General features: G+C 54.2%; 7 protein-coding genes across 7 annotated transcripts in view; 5 read left to right on the forward strand and 2 right to left on the reverse strand.

Annotated features, from left to right (window-relative positions):
- Positions 1-681, forward strand: part of GUITHDRAFT_140020 (hypothetical protein) — a gene marked incomplete at both ends in the record, with an annotated part of 5787 nt that extends 5106 nt beyond the window's left edge. The window contains 2 exons of the mRNA XM_005831114.1: positions 358-464; positions 605-681. Coding sequence (XP_005831171.1) covers positions 358-464; positions 605-681 — 184 coding nt within the window. The remainder of the gene's footprint in view (positions 1-357; positions 465-604) is intronic.
- Positions 682-1688: 1007 nt separating this feature from the next.
- GUITHDRAFT_109979 (hypothetical protein) lies at positions 1689-5548 on the reverse strand (the record flags this gene model as incomplete). Its single annotated transcript, XM_005831115.1, has 7 exons — positions 1689-1711; positions 1757-1813; positions 1868-1919; positions 2184-2301; positions 2359-2440; positions 2786-5195; positions 5246-5548. 7 exons carry the CDS (start codon positions 5546-5548, stop codon positions 1689-1691), a joined length of 3045 nt encoding a protein of 1014 aa, XP_005831172.1.
- Positions 5549-12298: 6750 nt separating this feature from the next.
- On the forward strand, positions 12299-13295 carry GUITHDRAFT_153087 (hypothetical protein). Its single transcript, XM_005831116.1, has 2 exons — positions 12299-12556; positions 12780-13295. Exons 1-2 carry the CDS (start codon positions 12374-12376, stop codon positions 13182-13184), a joined length of 588 nt encoding a protein of 195 aa, XP_005831173.1. The 5' UTR covers positions 12299-12373; the 3' UTR covers positions 13185-13295.
- An 88-nt stretch (positions 13296-13383) lies between these two features.
- Positions 13384-13993, reverse strand: GUITHDRAFT_153088 (hypothetical protein). The gene has a single exon (XM_005831117.1). It carries the CDS (start codon positions 13740-13742, stop codon positions 13458-13460), a length of 285 nt encoding a protein of 94 aa, XP_005831174.1. The 5' UTR covers positions 13743-13993; the 3' UTR covers positions 13384-13457.
- A 2320-nt stretch (positions 13994-16313) lies between these two features.
- GUITHDRAFT_109982 (hypothetical protein) lies at positions 16314-17794 on the forward strand (the record flags this gene model as incomplete). The annotated part of the gene is made up of 6 exons (XM_005831118.1): positions 16314-16474; positions 16645-16848; positions 17173-17251; positions 17479-17524; positions 17631-17670; positions 17731-17794. The coding sequence occupies 6 exons, from the start codon at positions 16314-16316 to the stop codon at positions 17792-17794; spliced, it is 594 nt and encodes a 197-aa protein (XP_005831175.1).
- A 1814-nt stretch (positions 17795-19608) lies between these two features.
- GUITHDRAFT_109983 (hypothetical protein) lies at positions 19609-21909 on the forward strand (the record flags this gene model as incomplete). Its single annotated transcript, XM_005831119.1, has 1 exon — positions 19609-21909. One exon carries the CDS (start codon positions 19609-19611, stop codon positions 21907-21909), a length of 2301 nt encoding a protein of 766 aa, XP_005831176.1.
- A 1148-nt stretch (positions 21910-23057) lies between these two features.
- GUITHDRAFT_157974 (hypothetical protein) overlaps positions 23058-23727 on the forward strand; it is a gene marked incomplete at both ends in the record, with an annotated part of 3224 nt that continues 2554 nt past the window's right edge. Inside the window, 2 exons of the mRNA XM_005831120.1 lie at positions 23058-23341; positions 23583-23657. Coding sequence (XP_005831177.1) covers positions 23058-23341; positions 23583-23657 — 359 coding nt within the window. The remainder of the gene's footprint in view (positions 23342-23582; positions 23658-23727) is intronic.

A 23727-nucleotide genomic window follows, 5' to 3' on the forward strand; every position in this document is an offset into this window, starting at 1 on the left:
GTGAGTGAAGGATGACTCAACTCGAATCTATGGGAGAGGAAGGGAAGGAGGAAGAGGAGGAGGAGGAGGAGGAGGAGAGACCAGATGGAGAGAGATGGGAGGAAGAGGGGAAGGGAGGGAGAAAGGATGCTCGTGCTGGCGCTACATCCTCGGGCTCGTGCTTGTGCTACATCCTCGTGCTCGTGCTACATCCTCGTGCTGTTTCTGTCGCTGGTGCTGGTGCTGGTGCTGGTGCTGGTGCTGGTGCTGGTGCTGGTGCTGGTGCTGGTGCTGGTGCTGGTGCTGGTGCTGGTGCTGGTGCTGGTGCTGGTGCTGGTGCTGGTGCTGGTGCTCGTCATTTCTTTGACGGCATGGCAGGACGTACGTTGGATGTGAGAATCCCCTGGGGTCCGTGGGAGGCGACGGGGAGGAGGAGGATGAAAATGCGCTGTTGGCCATGATGAGAGAAAAAATGCTGGGGGCCGGTAAGGAGGAGGGAGAAGAGAGGAGGGAAGGGAGGAGAGAGGGTGGGAAGAGGAGGAGGGAGGAGTGAGAAGGACGGGGAGGTGGGAGAAGAGCACAGAGAGAGGAAGCAGGGAGGGAGGACCTCTGACGCAAAATGCAGGTGTTGTGATGACATCCGCTAACCAGAAGATGGATGAGTTTTTCAGAGACGAGCAACAGTTTCGAGTTCTTCTGTGATCTAGTGCAGTTTTGCCAAGATGTATTGTGAACAAGGCACGGAATGAAGAGGAAAAAACTGTGATAGCAAGAGAATGTGGAAAGTGAGAGTTAGGGAATCCAATTGAGATGAGAATAACAGAAGGAGAAGGAGAAATTGGAGCAATTGGATAAGGAGGAGGAGGAGGAGGAGGAGGAGGAGGAGGAGGAGGAGGAGAAGGAGAAGGAGGAGGAGGAGAAGGAGGAGGAGAAGGAGAAAGAGTTTCATCGTCGCAGCTGCAAGAAGTTGTAAGCCCCCATCTTGTCTGAAGTCGCTGAGAGGTCGAGGAGGGAGGGAAGGGATGGAGCAATGTTGGAACCTGCAAGGCAAGCATGAGAAGGGGAGGAGACGTCAGCAGGTAGTCACAACAACTCAGTTTTGTTCATGAGGATGATCGGATGAAGAGCAAGAAGACAGGAACAGAAGTGTTCGAAACACATGTCAAGTGGCATACAAGTACAATTACATCAACGAGAGTACAAGTGCTACCCATGTCTGTACCTTGCAACGTGAAATAAAGAGGGATGCTCGACTTTCTTTCTGCTCTGCTTCTCCCTTGCAAGGATTTCCAGCCTTGATTGCTCGCTGACAGGATATGATGAGAATTTCGAGAATTACTAGAGAAGGTGGAGAAGAAGAAGTGGTGGGACTCAGGTGAGGAGGCGATTGGGAAGGAAGGAAACCAGGGTGGTGGTGGAGGAGGAGGAAGATGGGAGAGCAAGGAAGAGGGAGAGCGGAGGAGGAGGGAGAGGGGAGGAGGAGGGAGGAGGGAGGAGGAGAAGCTACATGATGTTGACGTTATGCTCGCTGGTTCTTCATCCTGTTTGAGCTCTGTCATCAAAGGCAACGAGGAAAGAGAGACAGACCAAGTTAGCATGAGGCGTGATGAGAACAGTTCTTTGCCGCGGATCTCTCAGCTTTGACGATCTTGATATGTGAAAGCTAAGATGAGACGAGATTTTTCACATGTTCTGTTTGAAACGACAACTCACATCATCTTCTTGCTGGTTGCTGTTTGCAAATCATCACAACATGAACATCTGGCAGCATTTTTACCTTTCGCATGCTTGTCGAACAAGTCCGAACTTCTTCTCAACAACCTGTCTGCGTCAACTGGCAAATAAATTCAGCAAACCTGCTGAATCTCGTCACCTTGATAACATTTACCCGCAGTGACCAGCGCAGATCGAGGTCGCGCAAGACGATGATGGTTGCGATCCTTGTGTGTTGATAGAGAGGAGGAAGAGGAGGAGGAGGAGAAAGGAGGAGCAGCGAAGGAAGACAAGGAATGAGCAGAAGTTGAGGAGAGAGGAGGAACAGCGGAAGCAGGAGCAGCAGCGAAGGAGGAGGAAGGAAAAGCAACTGAGGAGGCAGGATGCTGTTGAACAAAGGGACGTTTGCTTGTTGGTAAGGCCAATCTGTTTTGCAAGGGTCCTGCGATCCCTTCTTCCTCCCTCTTGCGATCATGTTGCTGTGCGCCCACTTTCATGCTCTGCTCGGTGCTGCTCCTCTCCTGCTCCTGCCCCTGCTCCTTCTCTTGCTCCTTCTCTTGCTCCTTCTCTTGCTCTTGCTCCTGCTCCTGCTCGTGCACCTGTTCCTCCCTGCAAGTTGTCTGCCCATGGCCCTGCCCCTTGCTCCCTCCTTCTCGAGTCTCCCACCTCTCCGCGTTTGCCTCCTGCTCCTCCCTCAACTTCGTCGCTATGAGGAGGATGTTGCTCGACCGGATCTGCCTCGGAGAATCTGCGAGTGAAGTCAGTCAACAAGAACCGACTCATCGGATCAGCTTACAAGCTCTTCCTCCTTCCTCCCCTCCTCCTCTCTGCGCCTGCAGCATCCGTCGCGTCAGCTGCACAGCATGGCGGGTGTACCGTAGACTACCTTCGCTTCATCCTCCGTCTTTCCTGACGACCTTTCAACTTCATCGTCGTCAGCATCTCCCGCCTGGCATGGTAGGGCATGTCAAGATTTTATCTTCTCCTCCAGCGATGAAAACAAACTTGCCTGCTGCATATCTTTGTCCGCTGCTATTTTAGCTTCTACACCGAACAGGTCAGTTTCATCACAACAGCATCGGCAGGTTCAGACCTGATCTTTCCGCTTCGACAACCTCGGAGCTTCTTCTCAGCTCGCCAATCTCCCTCTCCCTCCTCGCCATCTCCACCTGCAGCTCCTGGACCAACCTCCTGCTCGCAGCCAGCTTCTCCCTCATCACTGAGTTGTCGTTCTCTGCCTCTTGGCACCTCGATCGCATCTCCTGCCATGCATGCTCCTCTTTCGCCTGCTCCTCCTCCATCCTCCTCGCGCTCCGCTCGCTGGCGAGCAGCTTGGCTGTGAGGGTCGTCACCGTGAGGTCCTGCTCCTCCAGCCTCGCGCTGACTTCCTTCACTCGCTCCTCGCTTCCTGCCATCAGACTCCGAGACGTCACATGGCTCCATCGGAAGAAGAGGAGGAACAGCTTCGCTCGCTCCCTTCTCCTGCGATGTACCGTCGAGACCTCCTCTTGATGTTTCCCCTCCTTCGTTTCCCTCACCACCTCCATCCATTCATACATGTACCTCGCCCTCCTCCCTGACCTCTTCCTCTCCTCCAGGTTCCCTTGCACTCTGCTCGTCCACCGAGCACGACAATCTCGATCGCGGCAAGTGACGAGGAACGTCCGCAGCATCTGCCGCAGGAACCGTCTCTCCTTCCTCTGTTGGAACGTCTCCACTGCCTTCATCACGACCCTCCTCTTCATCCGATCCTCCGCGTTCGCTTCTATCGCCCTGAAGCAGACCAGCACATCCTTTCTCAGCTTCTTCCTCCTCGCAAACTCCTTCACCTGCCCGACAAACCTCCTCTTGAACGACCACCCTGACCACCTCACCAGCATCGTCAGGAGTTCAGGGTGCATCTTTCGACTCTCTATCTCCCTCTTCTCAAGGAGCCTCTTCCTCAGCTCCCCCATCCTCCTGCTCGCAGCAAGCGTTCTGGTCATGTCAACAAGCTGCTCCTCCATCTTCTCCTGCTTTCTCCCCATCTGCACCAGGTCGCCTTTCATTCTCACGATGTCCCTGCAGAAGATCTCGATGTCGTGCTTGGCTGCCTTCAACTCCTCTTCCAGCGGCTGCAGCCGTTTCAGCTCCTTCTGCATCAGCATGAACCTCCCCCACAGCTTCTCGTGCATCCCCTTCCACTTGGTATCGGAGGCTGAAAGCGTCTCTACCTTGCCCTCCATCGCCTCCAGCTTCTGCTCGACGCTTCTCTTCTCCTCCTTGAGACTCTCAATGAACTTCATCTGCACGCGCTTCATCGCCACCAGCGAGTCGATCTCGCTCCTGTTCGCGGCCAGCTGCCCCTCCATCTTCCTGCACGCCCTCTCGCTCTCCAGCAGTCTCGAGCTGAACTCCAGCCGAATGTTCTCCTGGGCCTCCTGGATGCTCTTGAAATGCTCCCTCGCCTTCTTCGCGTACTCCTCCGACTTCCTAGCCTCCAGGCTTGACCTCCAGGATTGGAACGCTTCCTCCACGTACATCATCCTCCACTCCCGCGCAAAGTTCTCCTGCATCCTCCGCAGCTTCCTCCTCTCTTTTGCGCAGTCCCTCCACAACCCCAGCAGCAACGCGGTCCCCCTCCCCATCCACCTCTCCGCCACTCTCTTGCAGATCTTTCTCAGTCGCTTCGCGTTGTGCGCATGCTCTGCCCAAAGCTCGAACCTCCCTCCTGCCACGTAGTCGAACACCATCCCCTCAAGGATCGCCGTTCCCTTCCTCTCAGCCTCCCTCCGTGTCACCTCCGCCTCCTCCGGCGTCTGCGTCAGCCTCAGCGCAGTCCTTTGAATGATCTTGTGCAAGTCCTCTGCTTCCTTCCTCGACTTCTCCAGGTCACCTTCCGCCTGCTCCAGCTGCATGCGCTTCCCCTCAAGCTGCGTCTGCAGCTTTTGTATCTTCCCCTGCGCCTCCTGCATCTCCTGCTCCACCCGCGCGACCTTCGCCTCTAGCGGCACACGGAAGTCGTTCCACCACCTGTCATTCTCCTCCGTCTCCCGCATCGCTTGCTCAAGTTCTCTCCTGCAGGTCCGCATGTCTTCCTCGAGGGCATCCACCATGACTTGCTTGTACTTCACCTCCTCTAGCAGCCTTCTCAGTCTCTCATCTGCCTGCTCGTCCTGCTCCGTCCCTTCTGCTGCCTGTACACTTGCAGCATCGGTCTCCGGTGGCACTCGTTTCAGCTGGAAGAGAACAGGACCACAGAGGAAGGGATACTCGTCCTCCCCCTCAAACTTTGCCGTCCACATCCCCGCAATGTGCCTCCTTACAAGTACCCCGACCTTCCCTCGGAACCGTTTGAATCCTTCCCAGTCATCAAATTCCTCTGCGAGCACAACCCGCACCCCGCTGAAAGTGCTCGCGTCCCCATCGCTGACGTACATCCTCTTCTCATCGTCCTGCTTCTTCCTCTCCCTTTCCTCCATGAGCTTGAACCCCATCTGCAACAGCTCCTGCTCATGCTTCGACTGCGTTGTCCACGGTGTCACCGACAACACACCCTCATCCTACTCTTCACCTTCTTCCATCGCCGCTGGTCTGTGGAGACCATGTCGTACTTCCTCGAGACGCTCTCTCGGCAGTTACTAGCCTCCTCGTTCCAGACCACAAACATCTGCACGAACACATCGCAAACAAACGCGGTAAGTCCCAACTCCCCCATGATCACACAGGGCTCGACCTCTGAGGCCTTGTCTAAACTCTGCTCAAGAAATTCCTGGTCATGATCACGTTCAGTCTGCAAGAGGTGCAGCTCCAAGGCACAGACCAGGCGAAGCTTTGGATCGTATCTCGTGTGCATTCCAGCATTCCACCTTTTCATTGAGATATCTGACAACAACAGGTCACCATGTCGTGCAGTCGCTCTTCGACATTGTGGATCTCACTTCTCTCCATCTTGATCGTGGCCTTTCCCTACCTCCTCAAACCTGAGGACCTGATACGATTGACATGTAAGGGTTGCTCAGGAACTGATCCTCAACCGCACCGAGATATTTGCTCTTGAGCTGTCGGAAGGTAATGTACACTGACAACCTGGGCACACTGTCCTCTCCTCTCCTCTCCTCTCCTCTCCTCTCCTCTCCTCTCCTCTCCTCTCCTCTCCTCTCCCGGGTCGCCTGAGGAGTCCTCAGTCTCAGGGCCTCGGGCCTCTGAGAACGGTCTCCTCTCCCGGCTCCCTCCCCGCCTCTCCTCGAGTCCACGTACAACTTTGATCACACCGTTTCGTGCTGTATCGTATCACGCCATCACCAGTCGCTGGCGCCCGTCACGCCGAGCCATGACATCGGCACCGCCACCGGGCGCCGCCATCAACTCAATGACTTGCAGGCGGTTGAAAGACGGTGAAAATCGATCTTCAACCCCGCCTCAGAATTCTTCGACTTGGCTCTCAGTAATGAGGGGCATCTGCTCCGCAGCCTCCGAGGGCCCGCCGGGTCATAAAATGGATTTTAGAAATTAGTAAAGTACCGCAGGCTAATTGGGGCACCACCGGGTGGTTTGACCAGTGCATCCGAAGATGGAGGCAATCCCAACTCATTCCGCTGACAGAAAGGAGTCTAAATTTAGTACAAAACTGGAACTGAGAGGGATGGACCCTACTGATCTAACACATTCCTAGGACCGAGCCTAGGACCCCCACACACAAGATAATTAATACCCCAAATTGGCTTGGGAGAACACACCGGTGTAATTGTGGTAAACTGGGTGGGTGCGGGGTGCAGTCAGATATCACGGTGTACCCCTGTATTCCGATACAAATACATGGGTGGGTCCGGAAGGACGTAATGAGAAAAATCGGGGTGGGGTGGATATCAAGTTCAAACTTGCATATGACTGACAAAGGGTAGAGTACTTAGAGCTGAAGAGGGGGGTAGGGGTATCGTGGTCATTTCAACCAGAACAAGTGTGGGTCAAATGTGAAAATGGAAGTCAGATGTCAAGGAAAGGTGGGGTCCGTAATACGGAGAAAGGGGGGTCAGCAAGAAAGGGGGGTAGTCTTGATAATGGGTTTTGGATGAAAAATTCTTCCTTGACCCTCTGAAGCCGAAAGAGGGAGGGTCGGTTGGGAAAAATGCTTCCGCATGGAGGGCTGATAGCGGCAGTGCATGGGAGGAGGAGGAGACGAACTAGCGTGTCGGAGGAAGATGAGCATGACTACACAAACCTTCTCGAACCAACTCAGATCTTCAAGGATAGGATGGACGCGGTTGACTCCGTGCTCGAGGATCTGGAATCTCAATCGATTTTTGGTCCGGCCAAGAAGGAGGCAGCGCAAGTTGAGATCAGTGCGATAGAGGGCCTGCTGGAACAGGTGGAGAATAAGATAGAGAGGTCGCAGGCATACTTCAAGCTTGGAGGAACAGCAACCTTCTTCATCTTGTTCGCCGTCTTGCTGTTCACCCAAAGGAATGTGTCCGATTCTTACGACATGGAGAGCTCTATCGTCAACCTGATTGTTGGGCAGCTGCCGACGCTGGGAACGGGGGGATACACCAACTCAGGGGTGGGGGCAGCAGGGTCACTTAGCAGTGCCAGCGACTTCTACACATGGCTGTCAACAGCAGTCATCGCCAACGTTTTCAGCGATCCCATTTGCGGGGACGGCTCGTGCGATGCGCCGGACGAGTATGCCGGGTTTGGGAGGTTCGGGTGCGTAGCCGACTGCGGAAACTATCTGAACGTCACAGAGATAACGATTAACCTCCAAGATGTCATCGCCACAAGCTCTGATAGCCTTGGATGGGACGTGTCTGGAATAACGAGGATTTCCTCTTCCCAGAAGGCTGGGTTCAAATACAACATCTACAGCGAAACGATGGGCGATTTCCTGTTTGCAGATGACCAGGACTCATCGACGGGGCTGAGCGTCACGACGGACGTCCCTGACGGCGTTCTCACGCTAGTCCTATACCAAACGCAGAAAACCAGCAGCCTTGTCGACGCCAACACCATTCACAACTTCTATCCCTTCGTACTGAGGTGAACCGTGTCTTGTCTTCCTTGCTGTGCGATGGAGATGAGAGTTTGATCGCAGCACAATACCTGATCGAAATACTTTGAGCGACTACCAATACGGCGATCAGAGGGAATACCTCTCCTCTTCGTTCCTCATCCTCCAAGGGATAGAGAACTATTGCTACTCATCCGGTCCAGCCATGCCCCCCAAGTGCCAGTCCTTGAATTCTTTCGGTCTTATTTCCATCTCTTTTTGCATGTTGGAAGCTGACGTCTTGAGTTGCACGGCAGACATGTATGTGCGACTCTTGTCCAGTTACGGAGTAAACGGATCGATCACCATGAAGTCTTCAACCTCGAACAAGAATTACGACACTCTTGCTTCGGTGACGCATCCTTGCGCAATACTCTTCCTTCTCCTATCAAACCTTACATCTCCGATGTCGTGAACAGGTCATGTTCTGCTCTGTCATCCCGAACACCACAGGGGGGTCGGCTGCCTCAGCGAACAAGGCGTACTTCCAGAGTGCCAGGACCTCTTGTCAATCTGGACAGGCACGCTCGGCATCAAAGTTGCCGCAACTCTCGGACTCGAAGACGTTGATTAGAGAGGAGAGGAAGGGAAAGAAAATCACTCAGGAGGAGGAAAAGATTGTCGGTCGCTCAATGCGCTTGCATGCAAAGGAGGAGAACATCATCCAAGGGGATGAAACAGGTACAGAGCTCGTGCACATGATCAGGAAACGCCCTCAAGCGAGCGCTATCAATGCTTCGCACCAAAATTTCCATCAACTCGCAGCTCCGGGTCAGTCTCCATTCGCTTCGCCGACATGCACCGCCGCGACGCAGAGTTTCCCCCTCCTCTATGTTTATCCTTCGCAGACTGTTCAGACCTGCTTGATGTTCTCGACTGCAGGCTCGAGCCCTCTCTACATCTTGACTTCTTACGAGGACCAGATTGGCCAGAATAATCTCAATCTACTGAACCCGTCTGGTGGTGGGTTTTATATCTCAGCAGCCAACTTCACTCAGATGAGCATTCCCAACTTCAATTTTCAGCTTGCTGTGCAGAGCGCGCAGCCTGGAAAGCCGGGATCCTTTCTTCACTCTTCGAAACCGTATGCGATGCCCATTTCGTCGCCGTCTGTCTATTTCTACATCACAGTAACTCCGACCGATTACCTTTGTTTGAGTTTCTCGGAGTCTGACTGCACACCTCCGAGCGACCCGCAGATTGTGGATTCCTTCAGTCTTCCTGTTGTCGTAGTCCAGAGCTCCGTTGGGCAGGGCGCAAACTCAAAAACTTTGATTTCACTCTCCATCCTGCCTTCGTCCAACGGATCGACTGTGAGTTTCTCAACGTCGAGCAGTAATGCTCTGTCATGTAGCAATGCGACAAGCTCAGGAAGTTTGTTCTTCTACGATGACTCTGCTTCTCAGCTGACGGGCTCAAAACTGACCGTGTACGCCATGGCTTGCAAGAATGGTTTAACGAGCAACGTGGTCAGTCGAAGTTGGAACATTTTCCCGTCGCCCTACGTGTCTGTCAGCTTGAAAGTGGACGCATTGACCTCCACAAGCTTCAGCGACACGTTGTTGGAGTACATGAAGACAGCGATCTCTCAGGTGGTTGGATGCAACAAACTGCAGGTGCTTTCTTTGTCGGTCACCACTGAAACCAGCAACACAACAAACTACACGTCTGCTTATCTCAGTCTCAAGATCCTTACTGATTCCAACGTGGATGTGGTCCAGTACAACAAGTCAGTGGTATCAAACATCATGACGATCTCAAGCAAGTTCAAGACACTTGCAAACGTTAACGCGACAACCTCCATCAGGGCGACCTCGATCACTTCGAAGCTGTCCTACTCGAACGAGTTCAAACCGTGTACCACACACTATGACTGCACCAGCGGGTTGTTCTGCGCCACACAGCAGAGCTCCACCGGCTACATCTGCCAGCCATGTGCAACTTGCGTCATCGACTCGAGAGACTCTTACAACGGAGTCTGCCCTCAGGACCTCTGCCCTAACTCAGGAGGCTATCCCCGCTGCGTTGACGCCTCCGCCTTCCTCGCCCCCCTCGAAAGCACCTGCTCTGACCATCACGCCTTCTCCATATGGAAGTACGGGACACAGGCGGAGGGCAGCCCTCAGGTCATCCCCTCCTTCACTCCCAAGGTGAGGGAGCTGACGCCCTACAATCGCCTCGTCGGTGCTGTCGTGATCACGCAAACGAGGATGAAGCGAGGCTCCTGCCTGGACAACATGAAGGGGGCGGACGTCCGGCTCTTCACCTCGTCGGCGGGCTCGGGCATCAACTGCCCCCTTGCCAACCAGCTGGACTCTGAGCCCTTCGGGTACGACCCGACCTTCATGACGTTCAGCTCCATCTACAACGGCAAGCTGCGGCCAGAAGTCTTCTACGGGAACGGCGAGAGGTACAACTCTTCGACGTCGGGAGGGACGGGGTATGGCTACCCCAAGGGCTTCTACCCGCAAAAGTACGACCAGAATGCTCTTGACACGAACATGGATGGCATGCTGAGTCCGCAGGAGGTAACCAGCGGGGCAACAACCTCCTTCTTCACCAAGGCGTCCAAGTACATCGACTCGGGCGAGCAAGACACCTTCAAGCTGTACTTCGACGAGAGGCTGACGTACAAGCAAGCGCTGAAGATGGTCCAGTTTGCCCAGGACGGGAAGTTCATCGACTCGCAGACCAAGGAGATCAAGGTAGAGATTGTGACTTACAATGCCGTCAAGGACATCTTCATGTACTCCAACTTCGTCTTCGCGTGGCAGGCGGGAGGAAAGATCCCGTGGGACTACTCCATCAACACCATTTCCGTTGACAAGATCCTCTCTCCCTCACACGTTCAGATTATCCTGATGGTGATAATCGTCGTCTTCCTGATCTTCAACTGCGCCTACGAGTTCAGAGACATCCTTATCCAGGCAAGGAAGTTCGCACTGCACGACTACCTAGCCGATCCCTTCAACTGGATCGATCTTGCTCACTTCTTCTTCATGTGGGGCTCAGTCTTCTCCTGGTTCATGTACCGGCAGAGCACTCTTACCTTCAAGCTCAGCCCCAACTACCCAATCCTCTTCTACGGGCCCGAGTACAGCGCCGTCAACTCAACAAGAAGGTCGATCCCCTTCGAAGCTCCCATCAGCGCGTCCAACTTCGCCAAGGCCAGAATGTTCCGCACCAACAATGCGGCGGAGTACGACTTCTTGCAGCTGATCAACGCGATGCGAGTGATCTCGAGCAGGATGGAGTTGTACTCCTTTTTCTCTGGCGTCGCCGTCGTCCTCTTTGTCATGAGGATGCTCAAATCGCTCGACTTTCAGGAGAGGATGGGGATGGTCACCAGGACCATTGCGAGGGCCGCCAGCGATCTGTGGCACTTCGTCCTCCTCTTCTTCATCGTCTTCGTCGGCTACGCCATCGTCGGAGTCCTCTTGTTCGGTCATCAGTTCGAGGTACGAGGTTGCCTGTCCTGACCTCTTGTTCTTCTCTCTTTCGTTTCTTCCTCCCCTCCCTCCCCCTCTTGTCTGTTCTCCACCTTGCTGGTACTTTCTCCGCCAACCCTTGTTCAATCCCGTCCCTCGCTTACCCTCCGCTCCGACAGGGCATGCACGACCTCTCACATTCCTGCATCACTCTCACAATCTTTCTGCTGAGTTTGGATGCAACCCAATTCTACTCATCGGTAAGTCAAGTCCGCTATCCTCGTCACTTCATTCTCACCAGCTGGCAGATGTCGCATGCCGCTACTCCTCTTGCCTTCTACATCTTCCTCTGGTCTTACATCTTCATCGTTTTCTTCATCCTCTTCAACATCTTCCTCGCCATCCTCGTCGATGCGTACGCCACCGTCAAGCAGGCGACCGATGGATCGACGGGTCTGTTGGAGGAGCTTGCCGGTGTCATCTGGCACGCAGTCCGACGCGTCCTCCCCTTCGGCTCCCGCTTCCTCTCGGACGAGCACTTCCAGCGGATCCTCAAGGATGAGAAGACCAAGTTGGGGCAGGGGCAGAGGATCCAGTCGGAGATCAACCGCAAGCTGGAGGACAAGAAGGAGATCTTGCTGCGCGGAGGAGTCAGGGTCGACCTCAACAACCTGCAGCGGATTGTGCAGCCTGGCAAGGTCAGAGGGAACTACCAGGTCAGCCCCACGGAGGCAGAGAACGATGCCAAGGGGGCAGCAGAAGCTTCGGCAGAGGCTTTTGCAGACGATATGGTGCTGGACGTCATGGACAGGTACGGAAGCAACGTGCTGGAGCACAGGGAGAGGAGGAACCATGAGTTCAAGGAGCTTGTTGGTATCGAGAATATGAGGTAACGTCTGCTGCCCGGCATATCCCCTCGCTCCCCTCCCCTTGCTCATTTCACTGCTATCTATCCCATCATCTTCCTGGTCCCCTCTCTCCTTCCATGACTCCTCCCGCTGCTCTTCCATCTGACATCGCACCCAGGCGCCTGCTTGTTATGAATCTCCTCCAGATCAACGTGCTGGACGAACAGAAACGCATCGCCGACGTCCTCGAGTCCATGGCCGTGAAGACTTTCGGCTCAGTCCCTGAGCACAAGCGCAGCCTCCTGAACCCCTCGGCGAGGGTCGTGAGCAGACTTGGAGAGCTCCACGTCACCGTGGTCAGCGCCACGGGTCTCCCTCGCATGGATCTCATCCGCAGCTGCGATCCCTACTGCGTCCTCTACATCGATGGCCATGGCGACCAGCAGACGCACATCACCGAGACGGTACCGAAGAGTCAGACGCCTCACTGGAACGAGAAGTTTGTGTGGGATCTCTACACTGACACCCGGATCGTTACAATCTCATTGTGGGACAGAGACAATGTACGTCGCCCGCCTCTCCTCCTCCTCCGTCGCTGCTTCACTTTTCTATACTCCCCTCTCTCCTCTCCCCTCTCTCCTCTCCCCTCTTCCCACTCCTCCTTACCTTCTTCCGCTCCCTTCATCCCTTCTTAATCTGCAATCTCCTTTCATCTCTCCTCTCCTTCTCCCTCCTGCCTCCCCCTCCTCGCTCTCCTTTCGCTTAGTGGCCTCACGCATCCTGCAGGTGACCAAGGACGATCTCATCGGCACTGTGCTGGTTGACCTGCGAGATCTCGAGCCAAACTCGTTCGGCAAGCAGCTCGACCTCAACCTGACAAACGCGAGGAAGGCAAAGAAGCTGAGGAACGCAAAGCTGCAAGTGATCTTTCAGCGGCGAAGAGACGGGGAGACTATGGATTCTATCCAGGAGGAGAGTGCAGGAGAGGCTGGGGGGTCGATGAACGGCAGCAGGAAGCAACAAGGGGAAGGGCCGCCGGACTCGATCAACGGGAACGTGGAGGGGAAGGTGGAGGGGAAGGTGGAGGCAGCTAACGGGAAGAGCGGAGACGAAGAAGTGGACAGCGCGTTGAGAGAAGACATCGATAAGATGACTGAAGAGCTGGAGGATAGCTTAAACCTTTCAGACTAGCGCGGGGCGTCAAGATACTCTGTCTGGCTGGTCGGAGGTGGCCGGCACATGTAGCTCTCTCGACATGTACAGATCAAACATTGGTGTACTCTAGATAAACTTCAGCATGATAAGGGGATGAGAAGGAAAGGGGGACAACAAATTTGCATGAGAGCGTTTGTTCGCTCTCTGACAAGTTTTCATGTACAGCTAAAGTGTTGAAAAGAAAGGAGTTTATTTACAAGGCAATGATGGAAATGATAGTGTACATCCAGTTCTCTTATCAGTGTACAGCTAGTTCTCTTGGTCGCTTCCCCCTTCCTCGTCCTCCACTGGCGCCGTTCTACATCCCACAGCAGGAAGATTCCACGGCTGGGATTTGATGAGGAAGATTGATCGCTGCAGGGCCATCAGTCGCTTCATCTTCCACTCGCTCAGTGGAACCAGCCCTGTGGAGCTCTCGCAAGCACGCAGGTCGTCCAAGGACAAAGAGCGCGTCATCCCATACTCGCTTCCTCTTGTAGCCACGTCAATCTCATCGGACGCTGGCAGATCGGCTCTGATATCGTGGAGTGACATGTTGTATGCTGAACGGATGTATGATTACTAACACACTTGTTGCGGATATCCTTCGCTTCCGAGCAATGTTGGTCCCAGCGTCGATAATAATCGCTAATGCAATAATCGCTAATGCTCAAGGAGATAGTCCAGGGAGAGGGTTCCAATGCAGTGAAGCAGGTGGAGAAAGAGGACAGAACCGTGAGGAGACTGAAGGGTGTCTTGATGTCTTCTACCACAGTGTGGTACGATAGGCCGAGAGAAGGACGGAGGGTCGCTGTAGATTGCTAGCAGTATTTCATACACTGATGGGGAGAGGGGCGACAGGAAGGTTTGAAACAGTCGGAAAATCGCAGCGATTCGTATCTGTGCCTTGAACAAGTCAGATACAGTAAGGGGGGTAGTGGAGTGTGAAGGTAGTGGGGGTGAAGCACCTCCGGTACTTTTATCTGGAATATTTGTATATAACAAGGGGGTCCACAAGCACAAAGGTGGGTCCTTGTGAAGAAGTCGTGCGTTAACAGAGTAGGTATGAGTCATATTGATGGTACTTAACGAAAAGATTTCTCTTCGTACCTCAACCTTGTGATCTCTTCGAACCGTTCCGTTCTGTAAGATTCATTCGTAGGGAGGAGGCTGGACCCTCGTGATCATGTCCTAAAGCACCGCATGCCCGTGGTCGTTCAGAGGCCGCTGACATGAGCACGTGGCCGTACGGGGCTGCGACTGTTTGGTTTCAAATGCTGTTGTAAAACAACGTTTCGGAGAAAGGGATTCGAAAATTCTCTTTTCAGGGCTAACCACCGCTTGCACGTCTTATAAAGACAACGATTCGAAGATATCCCTATAACGGTTTGCAACCAAGGATAACACCAGGGGCCCCTACCCCTCGTCTTGAGTATCGAGTACCCGGTACCAAGACGAGAACAATCAAAGCGCCGGACAGGTATCGGCGACAAATTCCGGGGCGATCACGAGGACTGCCAGGGTGGCCGCGCCTAGCGGACACACGGACTCCTGGAGGCCGATGTTCGAGCTTTAAGTCACGAGGGCTGCAGATTCGCATTGAAAAAATTAAAAGTCAGCCAGTCATATAGTCACGTAAAACTCAGTTCAACGCGGCCGTGGCCGGCGCCGGCCCGGCTCGCCACCGTGACGGTGGGCACTGCGGCAGTGCGGCAAGCCGCCCGGCGGTCGCTCGCCGGCGGCCGGCGGCCCCGGCGTGACAGTCCCCGATCGCCGGGCCCGGCCGGATTGACAGGCAGGGGGGGCGCGCCCGGGCAACTTATCAAGTTTCCGAAGTTCAAGTTTCGAAGTTCCGAACGACGACGGCCGCCCCCGGCCCGCCCGGGCCGTCGTATACGGGCCCGGCGTCCCGGCGACGGTACGGTCCCAGCCGGGCTCCCGGGCCGCGATGGCGCCCGGAGCCCGACCTCCGGCGAGTCCGGGAGGTCCTCCGAAGAACGAAAAAGCGATAAAAATAGCGGAGGGCAACAATATGAACCGTTGTGGTATCAATTGACAGCAGTGCATCCCTATTTATAGGAAGGAGCAACAATGTGAACCGTTGTGGTATTAGGTCAAAAGCAGGCCTATTTATAGGAAGGAGCAACAATGTGAACCGTTATGGTATTAGTTCAAAAGGCAGGCCTATTTATAGGAAGGGGCAACAATGTGAACCGTTGCAGTACGCATACTGAAGCAGGCTATTTATAGGAAAGGAGCAACAATACGAAACGTTGCGATATCGTCAGTTGAGTTAGGCCTATTTATAGCGGAGGGCAACAATTCCAACGGTTGTAGTTTTAGACTGAACATTTTCCAAGCTCACCTCAGCCTTAGGGTCATACCAAGTCACTGCAAGGGCATTGAATTCGTATAAGGAAAAATCAGCTTTCTAATTTCACTGCCCTCAATTTAGTACCCTACAAGGACACCCGATGATGTTTCAAAGGCATGGCGGACGAGGAACAAGAGGAAGGTTCCGTAGGGATCAAGAGTGTTCAGAAGGAAGGGAGGAGGGGAGGGAGGACGAGAGTGAGAAGGGGAGGGAGGACGAGAGGAAGGAGGGGAGGGATGAAGAGAAAGATGTCTAATGCCCTCTTCTTCGTTCTTGATACCCATATCATACCTGTACTGTATCTACCCTTACTGGATGATCCTTTCACTATCATTCATATACTTTTCATTCGCATTCTTGGATTGCCAAAGTTCTTCACTGCTGCCCTCTTGAAGATTGCATTTGCGCAAAATCTTCGTAGTTTCTTCTATCTCGCATTCCTCTGATTGCTTGTACTAAGCTTTATTCTACCCTCGTACTAGATTCAACTCCGTTTCACTTTTCTCCTTTACACCTCTTAGTTTAAGATCGTTTTCTTTCTGATGTGCGACAATAGACAGCATGGCCGGACGCGTCGTACTGTTCCTCTCTCTCCTCCTTGCCGATGCATCAGCGTTCTTGCCGAGCTGCCACGTCGGTAGTAGGATGAACATAGGGCGGCACGAGCTAAGAATGAGCTCATCCTCCTCCAACGATCAGCGAGTACTCTTACGTCAGGGTCTGCTTCAGGTAGTCGTTTCCTGTCCGAAACCATGCCCGTGCTCACGAGCGTTCAGTTGTGCAAGTCGGGACCCAAGAACGGAGTCGGGGCGAGCGAGGACTTGATCCTGTCCGTGAAGGAGAAGGCGACGGAGCTTGCAAAGCTGAACCCAACGCAGCGGCAAGCTACCAGCCCGATGCTGGACGGCAAGTGGTGAGCAAGGGGGGAGAGGAGGGAGGGGAGGAGAGGAGGGAGGGCAGAAGGGAGAGTGCCCTGAGACAGAGAAGGGAAGGAGAAGAACAGAACTTTGGGGTGAAGGAGATGCCGATGTGGATCGGGGAAGAGTTGATTTGAATTGTTTCCTGTCTCACCATTCCGGGCAGGAGGCTTGTCTTTAGCACGACGAAAGGACCCAGCAGCGGCATGCTCGGGCCGTTCGTTGGAGATGTGTTTCAGGACATTGTGCTTGAGCAGGAGAAGTATTTCAACATCTTGGAGTTGGGTTTCGTTGAAGCCGTCCTGTCGGCTCACTGGGACGTGATGGGGCAGGAGAAGTGGAGAGTCTTCTTCGACGACATCCAGTTCAGGTTGTGTGGACATGTTGACTCGTTGCCTGCTTGTGCATAGAGGGAGGAAGATGGAGGAGGGTTGAGCGTGAGTTGGACAAGGAAGACGAGAAGTAGAAATTAAGGGATATGGTGGATTTGGTACCAGATAAGTCAGTGATGATGCGTTGTAACTCTACTTGTTGTCCTCCATGCTTCCCTGGAATGGGGTGCCTGTTTGTTTGGATCCTTCTCCCTTTCCCGCCTTTTCTCCTTTTCCCGCTCTTCCTCTACCTTCCTGTCTCAACATCTGCCTCCCCTACTCTCTCACCCCCTTGTTTGACTCGCTTCTGATTCTTCCATCAGTCTATTCGGCATCCCAGTCTTCAAGAAAGAATTCTCCTCTTCTCAACGCGACCAAGTGTTGGAAGGGTTGGACACGCTGGTATTGCACTTCCGCTCTCCCTCCCGTTGTCGCCATCACCACCTGCTCCTCCACCTTTTCCTCCTTCTCATCACCCCCATCGTCCTCCTCGCCCTGCTACACCTCTTTCTACTGCTCCTTCCACTCCTGCTTCACCTCCTGCTCTTCGCCCTCCTCTGGTTCAATGCCTCCTGCCCATGCCCCAATCGACCTCCGCGTCTGTCTCTCCTTGCTCAGAATGTTTGCAGGGTGGAACAGAAAAGGAAGCGAGGAGTTCCAACAACGGGGGAATCTGTGAGGCTGAGGGAGGAGGAAGAGGAGCAGGGGGCGAGGACAAGGGCGTGAAGGAGGAGGAAGAGAGGACAGAGGAAGAGGATGTGCCGCTGACGCATGCGAGCAGGGGACATGGCCTACTGCAACGACACACTCCGCGTGCTATGGTGAAGCATCAACTAGTCATGTGAGACTTGAAGTTGGGCTGAAAGAAAAGGTGGTGGCAGGGCGTACGGGGTCCAGCGCGAGGCCAGCAAGGCGAGCATCTACGTACTGGAGAGGGAGAAATGAGATGAAGAGTGAGATGTTGGACGAGAGAAGCCTGTATTTGGCTCATGATCAAACCATCTCGATCCTTTCAAGTTGCCTCAGGCAGTCCCTCCTCCGAGTCCGCTAGCCCTCCGAACGCTCAGGCACTTCAAGTTGCTCACCGACTCCCGTACTATCACCTCCGGAATGATTAGTAGGCTTAGACTTCAGGCTTCGACGGACGGGCGCTGGCTTGACTCAGTGACCAGTAGGGTCCGAATCAGTGCGGCGGCGAGCCTCGGCCTCCGCCGCCATCGGCTCAGGCTCGCCGACTCGGAACTTCAAGCCTACGGGCCCGGGCCCCCGACTCGGACTTTGTCCGATCGGCTCAGTTACCGTACAGTGAGACCGTCACGGCGTCTCGGTCAGCAGGCTCAGTCTGAGGCTCGATCGGACAGTCACGGCCGGGCCCGCCGGGCCACCGTCTACCGTACTATCATGGTGCCGCAGTGCCCGGTGACGCCAGGAGTCCGAAGTCCCGGCGGGACTCGGACCCAGTCCGACATAACTTCAGTGATCCGGGGGCGAGTCACACTGTGACAGTGCAAACTTGAAAACTGAGAGGCCCCGCCTAGTGACTGTGACTCGCGCGGCCCGGCCGCTCAGCGGCACTGCCGCTGAGCGGGCCCAGCCGGCGCGGGCCGCGCCGGCTGGGCCCGGCAGCCGGGGTGCTGAGCGGCGGGGCGGGCGGCCCGGCCGCGGCGGGGCCCGGAGTCACGGATTGCCACGGTACTGATCATCGGCGGACCGTCTCCGAGACTCCGTGAGCCGCCGGCGCGGCCGCGTGCCGCCAGTGCACGACCGTGCCCCGGGGCCACGGCGGCCCGGCCGGGGTGCCAGTGAGCGCCGGTGTGTATCGTGTATCGCACTGTCACATGGTGGCACCGGCCGGAGTCACGGTGCCGCAGTGCCACCGGGGGGTACGGGGTACGGTACTTAAACGATGCCACCGATGACGCGCCCCGCCGAGTACGCCCGTATCATTATACGACGGTACCGCCCACCCGGTCACCGGGGACCGGGCCCGGCGTACTACGCGGCAACGGATCAACTAGCCCACTGACCCCAGGTACTGATCGCCGCCGCTGCCACCGTACGGCGCCACTATCAGTATGGTACTACCGTAACGATACTACGCTATCGCCTACCGTACCGTAGTACCGTACTCGGATACTACTAGCTACCGCGGCTATCGCCTACCGTAACGATACTACGCTATCACACTACGGTAGTACCGTAACGATACTACGGTATCGCACTACGGTACTACCGTAACGATACTACCGGTATCGCACTACGGTACTACCGTAACGGTCGGATACTACCGGTATCGCACTACGGTACTACCGTAACGGTCGGATACTACCGGTATCGCACTACGGTACTACCGTAACGGTCGGATACTACCGGTATCGCACTACGGTACTACCGTAACGATATGTCGATCAGGCTCCCAGCTCCCGGCGGAAGTCATCTCGGACCACCCCCACCCACCCGGATGGCTTTCACTTTACTGCTACGGTACCGGCGGTACTACGGACTGAGTACGGCGGCCAGGTACTACGCGGCCGCCGGTACTACGGTACAGCCTTCACGGTCACCACGGTACTACGGTTACGGCTCTTCCTGCCAGGCTCAGTCCTTGGACCCTACCCTACCCTAATAGAGGTGCCCCGGATGGGCCGATCCCATCTCCCTGCTCCCAGCTAAGGCTCGCCGCAAGGAGAAAACCTATACCAGTGGCGCCTGCCCGGATCAGTGTCGGCGGAACGAGCACAAGTTGGAAGAGTTGTAGCATGGGGAACGTGACCTCCAGAGCTCGAGAGAGCACTGGCGCACCATCATACGAGGTGGACAAGGGGCTGACGTCACAAGTTCTCTACGAGGTGGAACAGATTCGGATCCAGACAGCGATCACTTCAGAGGCTAAGAACGATGTCGAGCACAACCAAATAGCAATCTCTTCAGAGGCTAAGGACGATGTCGAGCACAATCAAACAGCAATCACTTCAGAGGCTAAGGACGATGTCGAGCACAACCAGACCAATCAGACAGCGATCACTTCAGAGGCTAAGAACGATGTCGAGCACAACCAAACAGCAATCACTCCAGAGGCCGAGAACGATGTCGAGCACAACCAAACAGCAATCACTTCAGAGTCTGAGAACGAGGACAATAAGACTCAACCAGTCGACGAAGATGAAGATGGAGGGGACGGCGAAACACATACAAAAGAGGTTCACTTTGAAGACGAGGATGTGCTGAAGATTCGTCGTCACAAGTGGACTATTCGAATGTTACATGAACGTGACGAGCGCATGAAGAAAATCATCGAGGAGATGTCTGCTGGTCAACTCAAACACTTGCGCGATCAAGACCCCGATGACCTTGGTATGGACTATGCGAGACCCAAGAAGTATCGACCGTCAACAGATGATATCATATCAAGAATTGCCATAGGCTCTCGCATGTACAAATTCAGAGAGAAGACGAAATTACGAGCGCTCGCTGAAGATGAACGTGAAACGGTCATTGATAAAGTCGCGCAAGATCTCAACATTTCACGTGACGATATCGAAGGCATCGTCAAAGAGTTGATTGTCCATCAGGAGAGGCTGGACACCACTGCAAAGAATATTGAAGATTACAAGGCAGAAAAGGAAATTTCCCACCTACTATTGATGAGACTTGGCTCGCTGTTCGATTCAGATCAGGATTATCAAATCAAGTTCAAAGGTTACCATCAATTTCTTGAGTGGATCTTTGTTGTTGTCCTTGTTCTGGCAGCGCCTTTCATTTTCTGGTTGTTTCGAAATGGAACAAGTTCAGACTTCGTCCTTGCAAGCATCATCGGTATAGTTTCTTCAGTTCTGTCCATGGTCTTGAAGACAACATCCGAGTCTGTGCTGATGAAATCTATTCGATGCAACTTGCTGGTGAGTGTGATGGTTCGAATGCAGTGGGTAGTGATGATTATGGACACATTGGCGAATGTGAGGGCAAATGTCACTTGTATCAATATCCCCTCCCTTTCGCTGTCTTTGGTTTTCATTACTTTTCTGCAGCAGATCAACATTGTTGGCGGCAAAAAGCAGACCGTGAAACGAATGACTGAGTTCATCACTATTTGTTGTACCATTTACGCTGCAATCATTGCTCCGGTGCTGAGTTTCTTCGAGAAGTTGGCTCTTGTAATCTACATCATTTCAGGATTTGTAGACGCTCTATCGGATCAGATTGCCTTTCCATGGTCTGTGCAGGAGATTTACCTTGTGAAAGAAGACCAAGACAAGTCACCAAAATATCTCTCACTTATGGCCAGGATTGTTGTCTGCACCATAATCTCACTTGTGTCTGAGAAGGTTGCAGTGCTTTCATACAAGCCTTTGCCGTCGGAGACCGGTGTGTCCTATGAAATGCAAAAGATCAAGAGAGTTGTCACTCCTGTCCTGCCTGATGTCGCTATCAACTGCTCCGGTAACATATCGCTCACCATCACCGGAGAACCGATCACCTTCGACCCGACCGTGCTCGCCCTGCATGTCGCAAAGAAAGATTTCTGCGAACTGAGCATGAATCTAGACTCTGCCAAGATTTCCAGCAACTGTACCTTGTGGCCTTCTCTACCAGGATGCGAGGGGAAAGTCATTCCATTTTCCGGCATCATCGAACAAGGTCTGGGAGCGAAGGAAATCCGTTCATGTCTGCAGATCAATCAAGAATGCGGCTCAGAAACAAGCTGCGGCAAGATGGGCTGCAAGATAAAATCGGACGATCCTCATCGGACGGATTGTTCCCGCTGCTTCACAGGCTTCAAGGATGACGTCGTAGGGTTTCTGTGGTCCGTTCCTGTCCCCTTGAGCTCTTTGGTGGCGTTCATCGTCCTCGTTCTAACGCTCATCATCTCAACGTTCAGAGTCAAGTTCGAACTCCAGCGTGAGGCTCTTGCTTACGACGTCATGCACCCGATCAGAGACAAAGTGCTTGAGGTTGCTACAGAATGCAAATTTCTGAATCACATGAAGCTGGTGAGCTGGCAAGAATTCTCGCGCAGCAAAGATGATGCTGAAAGTGCTGAGATCGTTGTGGTCCAATAAACCTCACATGCAGCTGATGCTGACAACGCTGAGATCGTTGTGATTCAATGAACTTGATATGCTGCAGAGCGTAACTTTCACATGCTACTCTTTTACAACAACAAACAAGATCGCGCCATATCACACCATGAATGTATTGACAACGAAGCTTCAGATTCATTCAAAAACCACAAGTTTTCATGGTTATGATACCAGCCATGACAAGGTGAGTTCAATCACTACACGAAGCTTCACACATGGGGTGAGGATGCCATGTAGCCGCAACGGGAAGACAGTCAGATACAACTGCTAGGAGGTTGCAGCTGCAGCTAACTATGCTCCGTGTGCTTGAACTTGCCGCGCTCCTGTCAGGCCTTGCCTGTACCAATGTACAGCTACTCGTGAAGGTACATGTTCCTTGTGCTCAAACCGAAAGATTGAAAGATCCAGCGACTGTTTACGGATAGAAACGTGAAGACAGTATCATTTTCCAACAGAAAGACGTCAATAGAACAAAGATGCTTGAGTTACGAGACATGTTCTGGTGTCGAAGCCGCAGGCCGTCCTCGTTGTGTTGTAATACATGCAGGAATGGTTGCCATTCGGTGAAAGGAGGCCGGACGGTGGACAAGAGCACTGCTGGTGGAAGCACGACTGCTGAAGTATTTGCTGGACAAGGTCCTCCGATGCGAAACTTGAGCTAGCACAGCCCACATACATGCACGTGTTGTAGACTCGTCGTCTCACTGTAAGAGAACAACACTACACCTACATGCTTCCTCCCTCAGCTCGTCGCAAGCTCAACGCAGCTGCGCACAACAAGACCCATCGTCATGATCTTGCACCTGCTCATCGTGTCCCGCCCGAGGCTCCCCTCCCCTCCATCGCCAGCGCTGATACCCTCCTGCAGCATGACGCCATAGGTCAACTCCTTGGCTCCACACCCTACAAACAAGTTTCTTTAATTCGCCCTGCCCGCTGTTGAGCTGGAAGAAGGGAGCGAAGAATCCTCCCCCCCCCCCCTCCCCCCCCCGCTTCTCCTGCCTCTCCTGCCTCTCCTGCCTCTCCTGCCTCTCCTGCCTCTCCTGCCTCCCCCTCCTCCCCCTCCTCCCTCCTTCTCTTCCCATTTCCAACTCTCACTTTGCCATCTTGCCGTCCATTCACACGCGATGCATCGTCAGTCAATCCTGTTCTTCGCTCTCCTTCTCTCCTTGGCTTGCTGCGATGCAGACAGCGTCAGGTGTGAGGAGGAGGAGGAGGAGGAGCTTCTGCCGACCCCTGCTTCCCTCAAGAGGGAGATCGCGAGCGAGCGAGGAGCGGCAGTGGTGGACGCCGCGAGGGCGAGCATTGCGAGGATCCTTGCGGGGGAGGACGACCGGCTGCTGGTGCTAGCCGGTCCATGCTCGATCCATGATGTCGATGCGAGCATGGAGTATGCTAGGATACTGCAGAGGTGCGGAGGAGGAAGGAGGAGCAGGAGCAGGAGCAGGAGCAGGAGCAGGAGCAGGAGCAGGAGCAGGAGCAGGAGCAGGAGCAGGAGCAGGAGCAGGAGCAGGAGCAGGAGCAGGAGCAGGAGCAGGAGCAGGAGCAGGAGCAGGAGCAGGAGCAGGAGCAGGAGCAGGAGCAGGAGCAGGAGCAGGAGCAGGAGCAGGAGCAGGAGACTTGTGCTGACTTGGCTTTTGTTTCACCGTCAGGCTGCAAGAAGAGCATGGGGAGCAGCTGCTGATCGTGATGCGAACTTACTTTGAGAAGCCGAGGACAACGCTGGGGTGAGTCGAATGGGAGTAAGAGACGAGACGAGACGAGAAGAGAAGAGAAGAGAAGAGAAGAGAAGAGAAG

This window comes from Guillardia theta (genome assembly GCF_000315625.1).
Source record: "Guillardia theta CCMP2712 unplaced genomic scaffold GUITHscaffold_42, whole genome shotgun sequence".
NCBI classification, from domain to species: domain Eukaryota; class Cryptophyceae; order Pyrenomonadales; family Geminigeraceae; genus Guillardia; species Guillardia theta.

Excerpts from the sequence above, each read along its gene's own strand:
- GUITHDRAFT_153087 (XM_005831116.1), top strand. The coding sequence starts at position 12,374 with ATGGATCTCATCCGCAGCTGCGATCCCTACTGCGTCCTCTACATCGAT. Across the intron at positions 12,557-12,779 it reads CATTGTGGGACAGAGACAAT|GTGACCAAGGACGATCTCAT; the intron begins GTACGTCGCCCG and ends CGCATCCTGCAG.
- GUITHDRAFT_153088 (XM_005831117.1), bottom strand. The coding sequence starts at position 13,742 with ATGTCACTCCACGATATCAGAGCCGATCTGCCAGCGTCCGATGAGATT.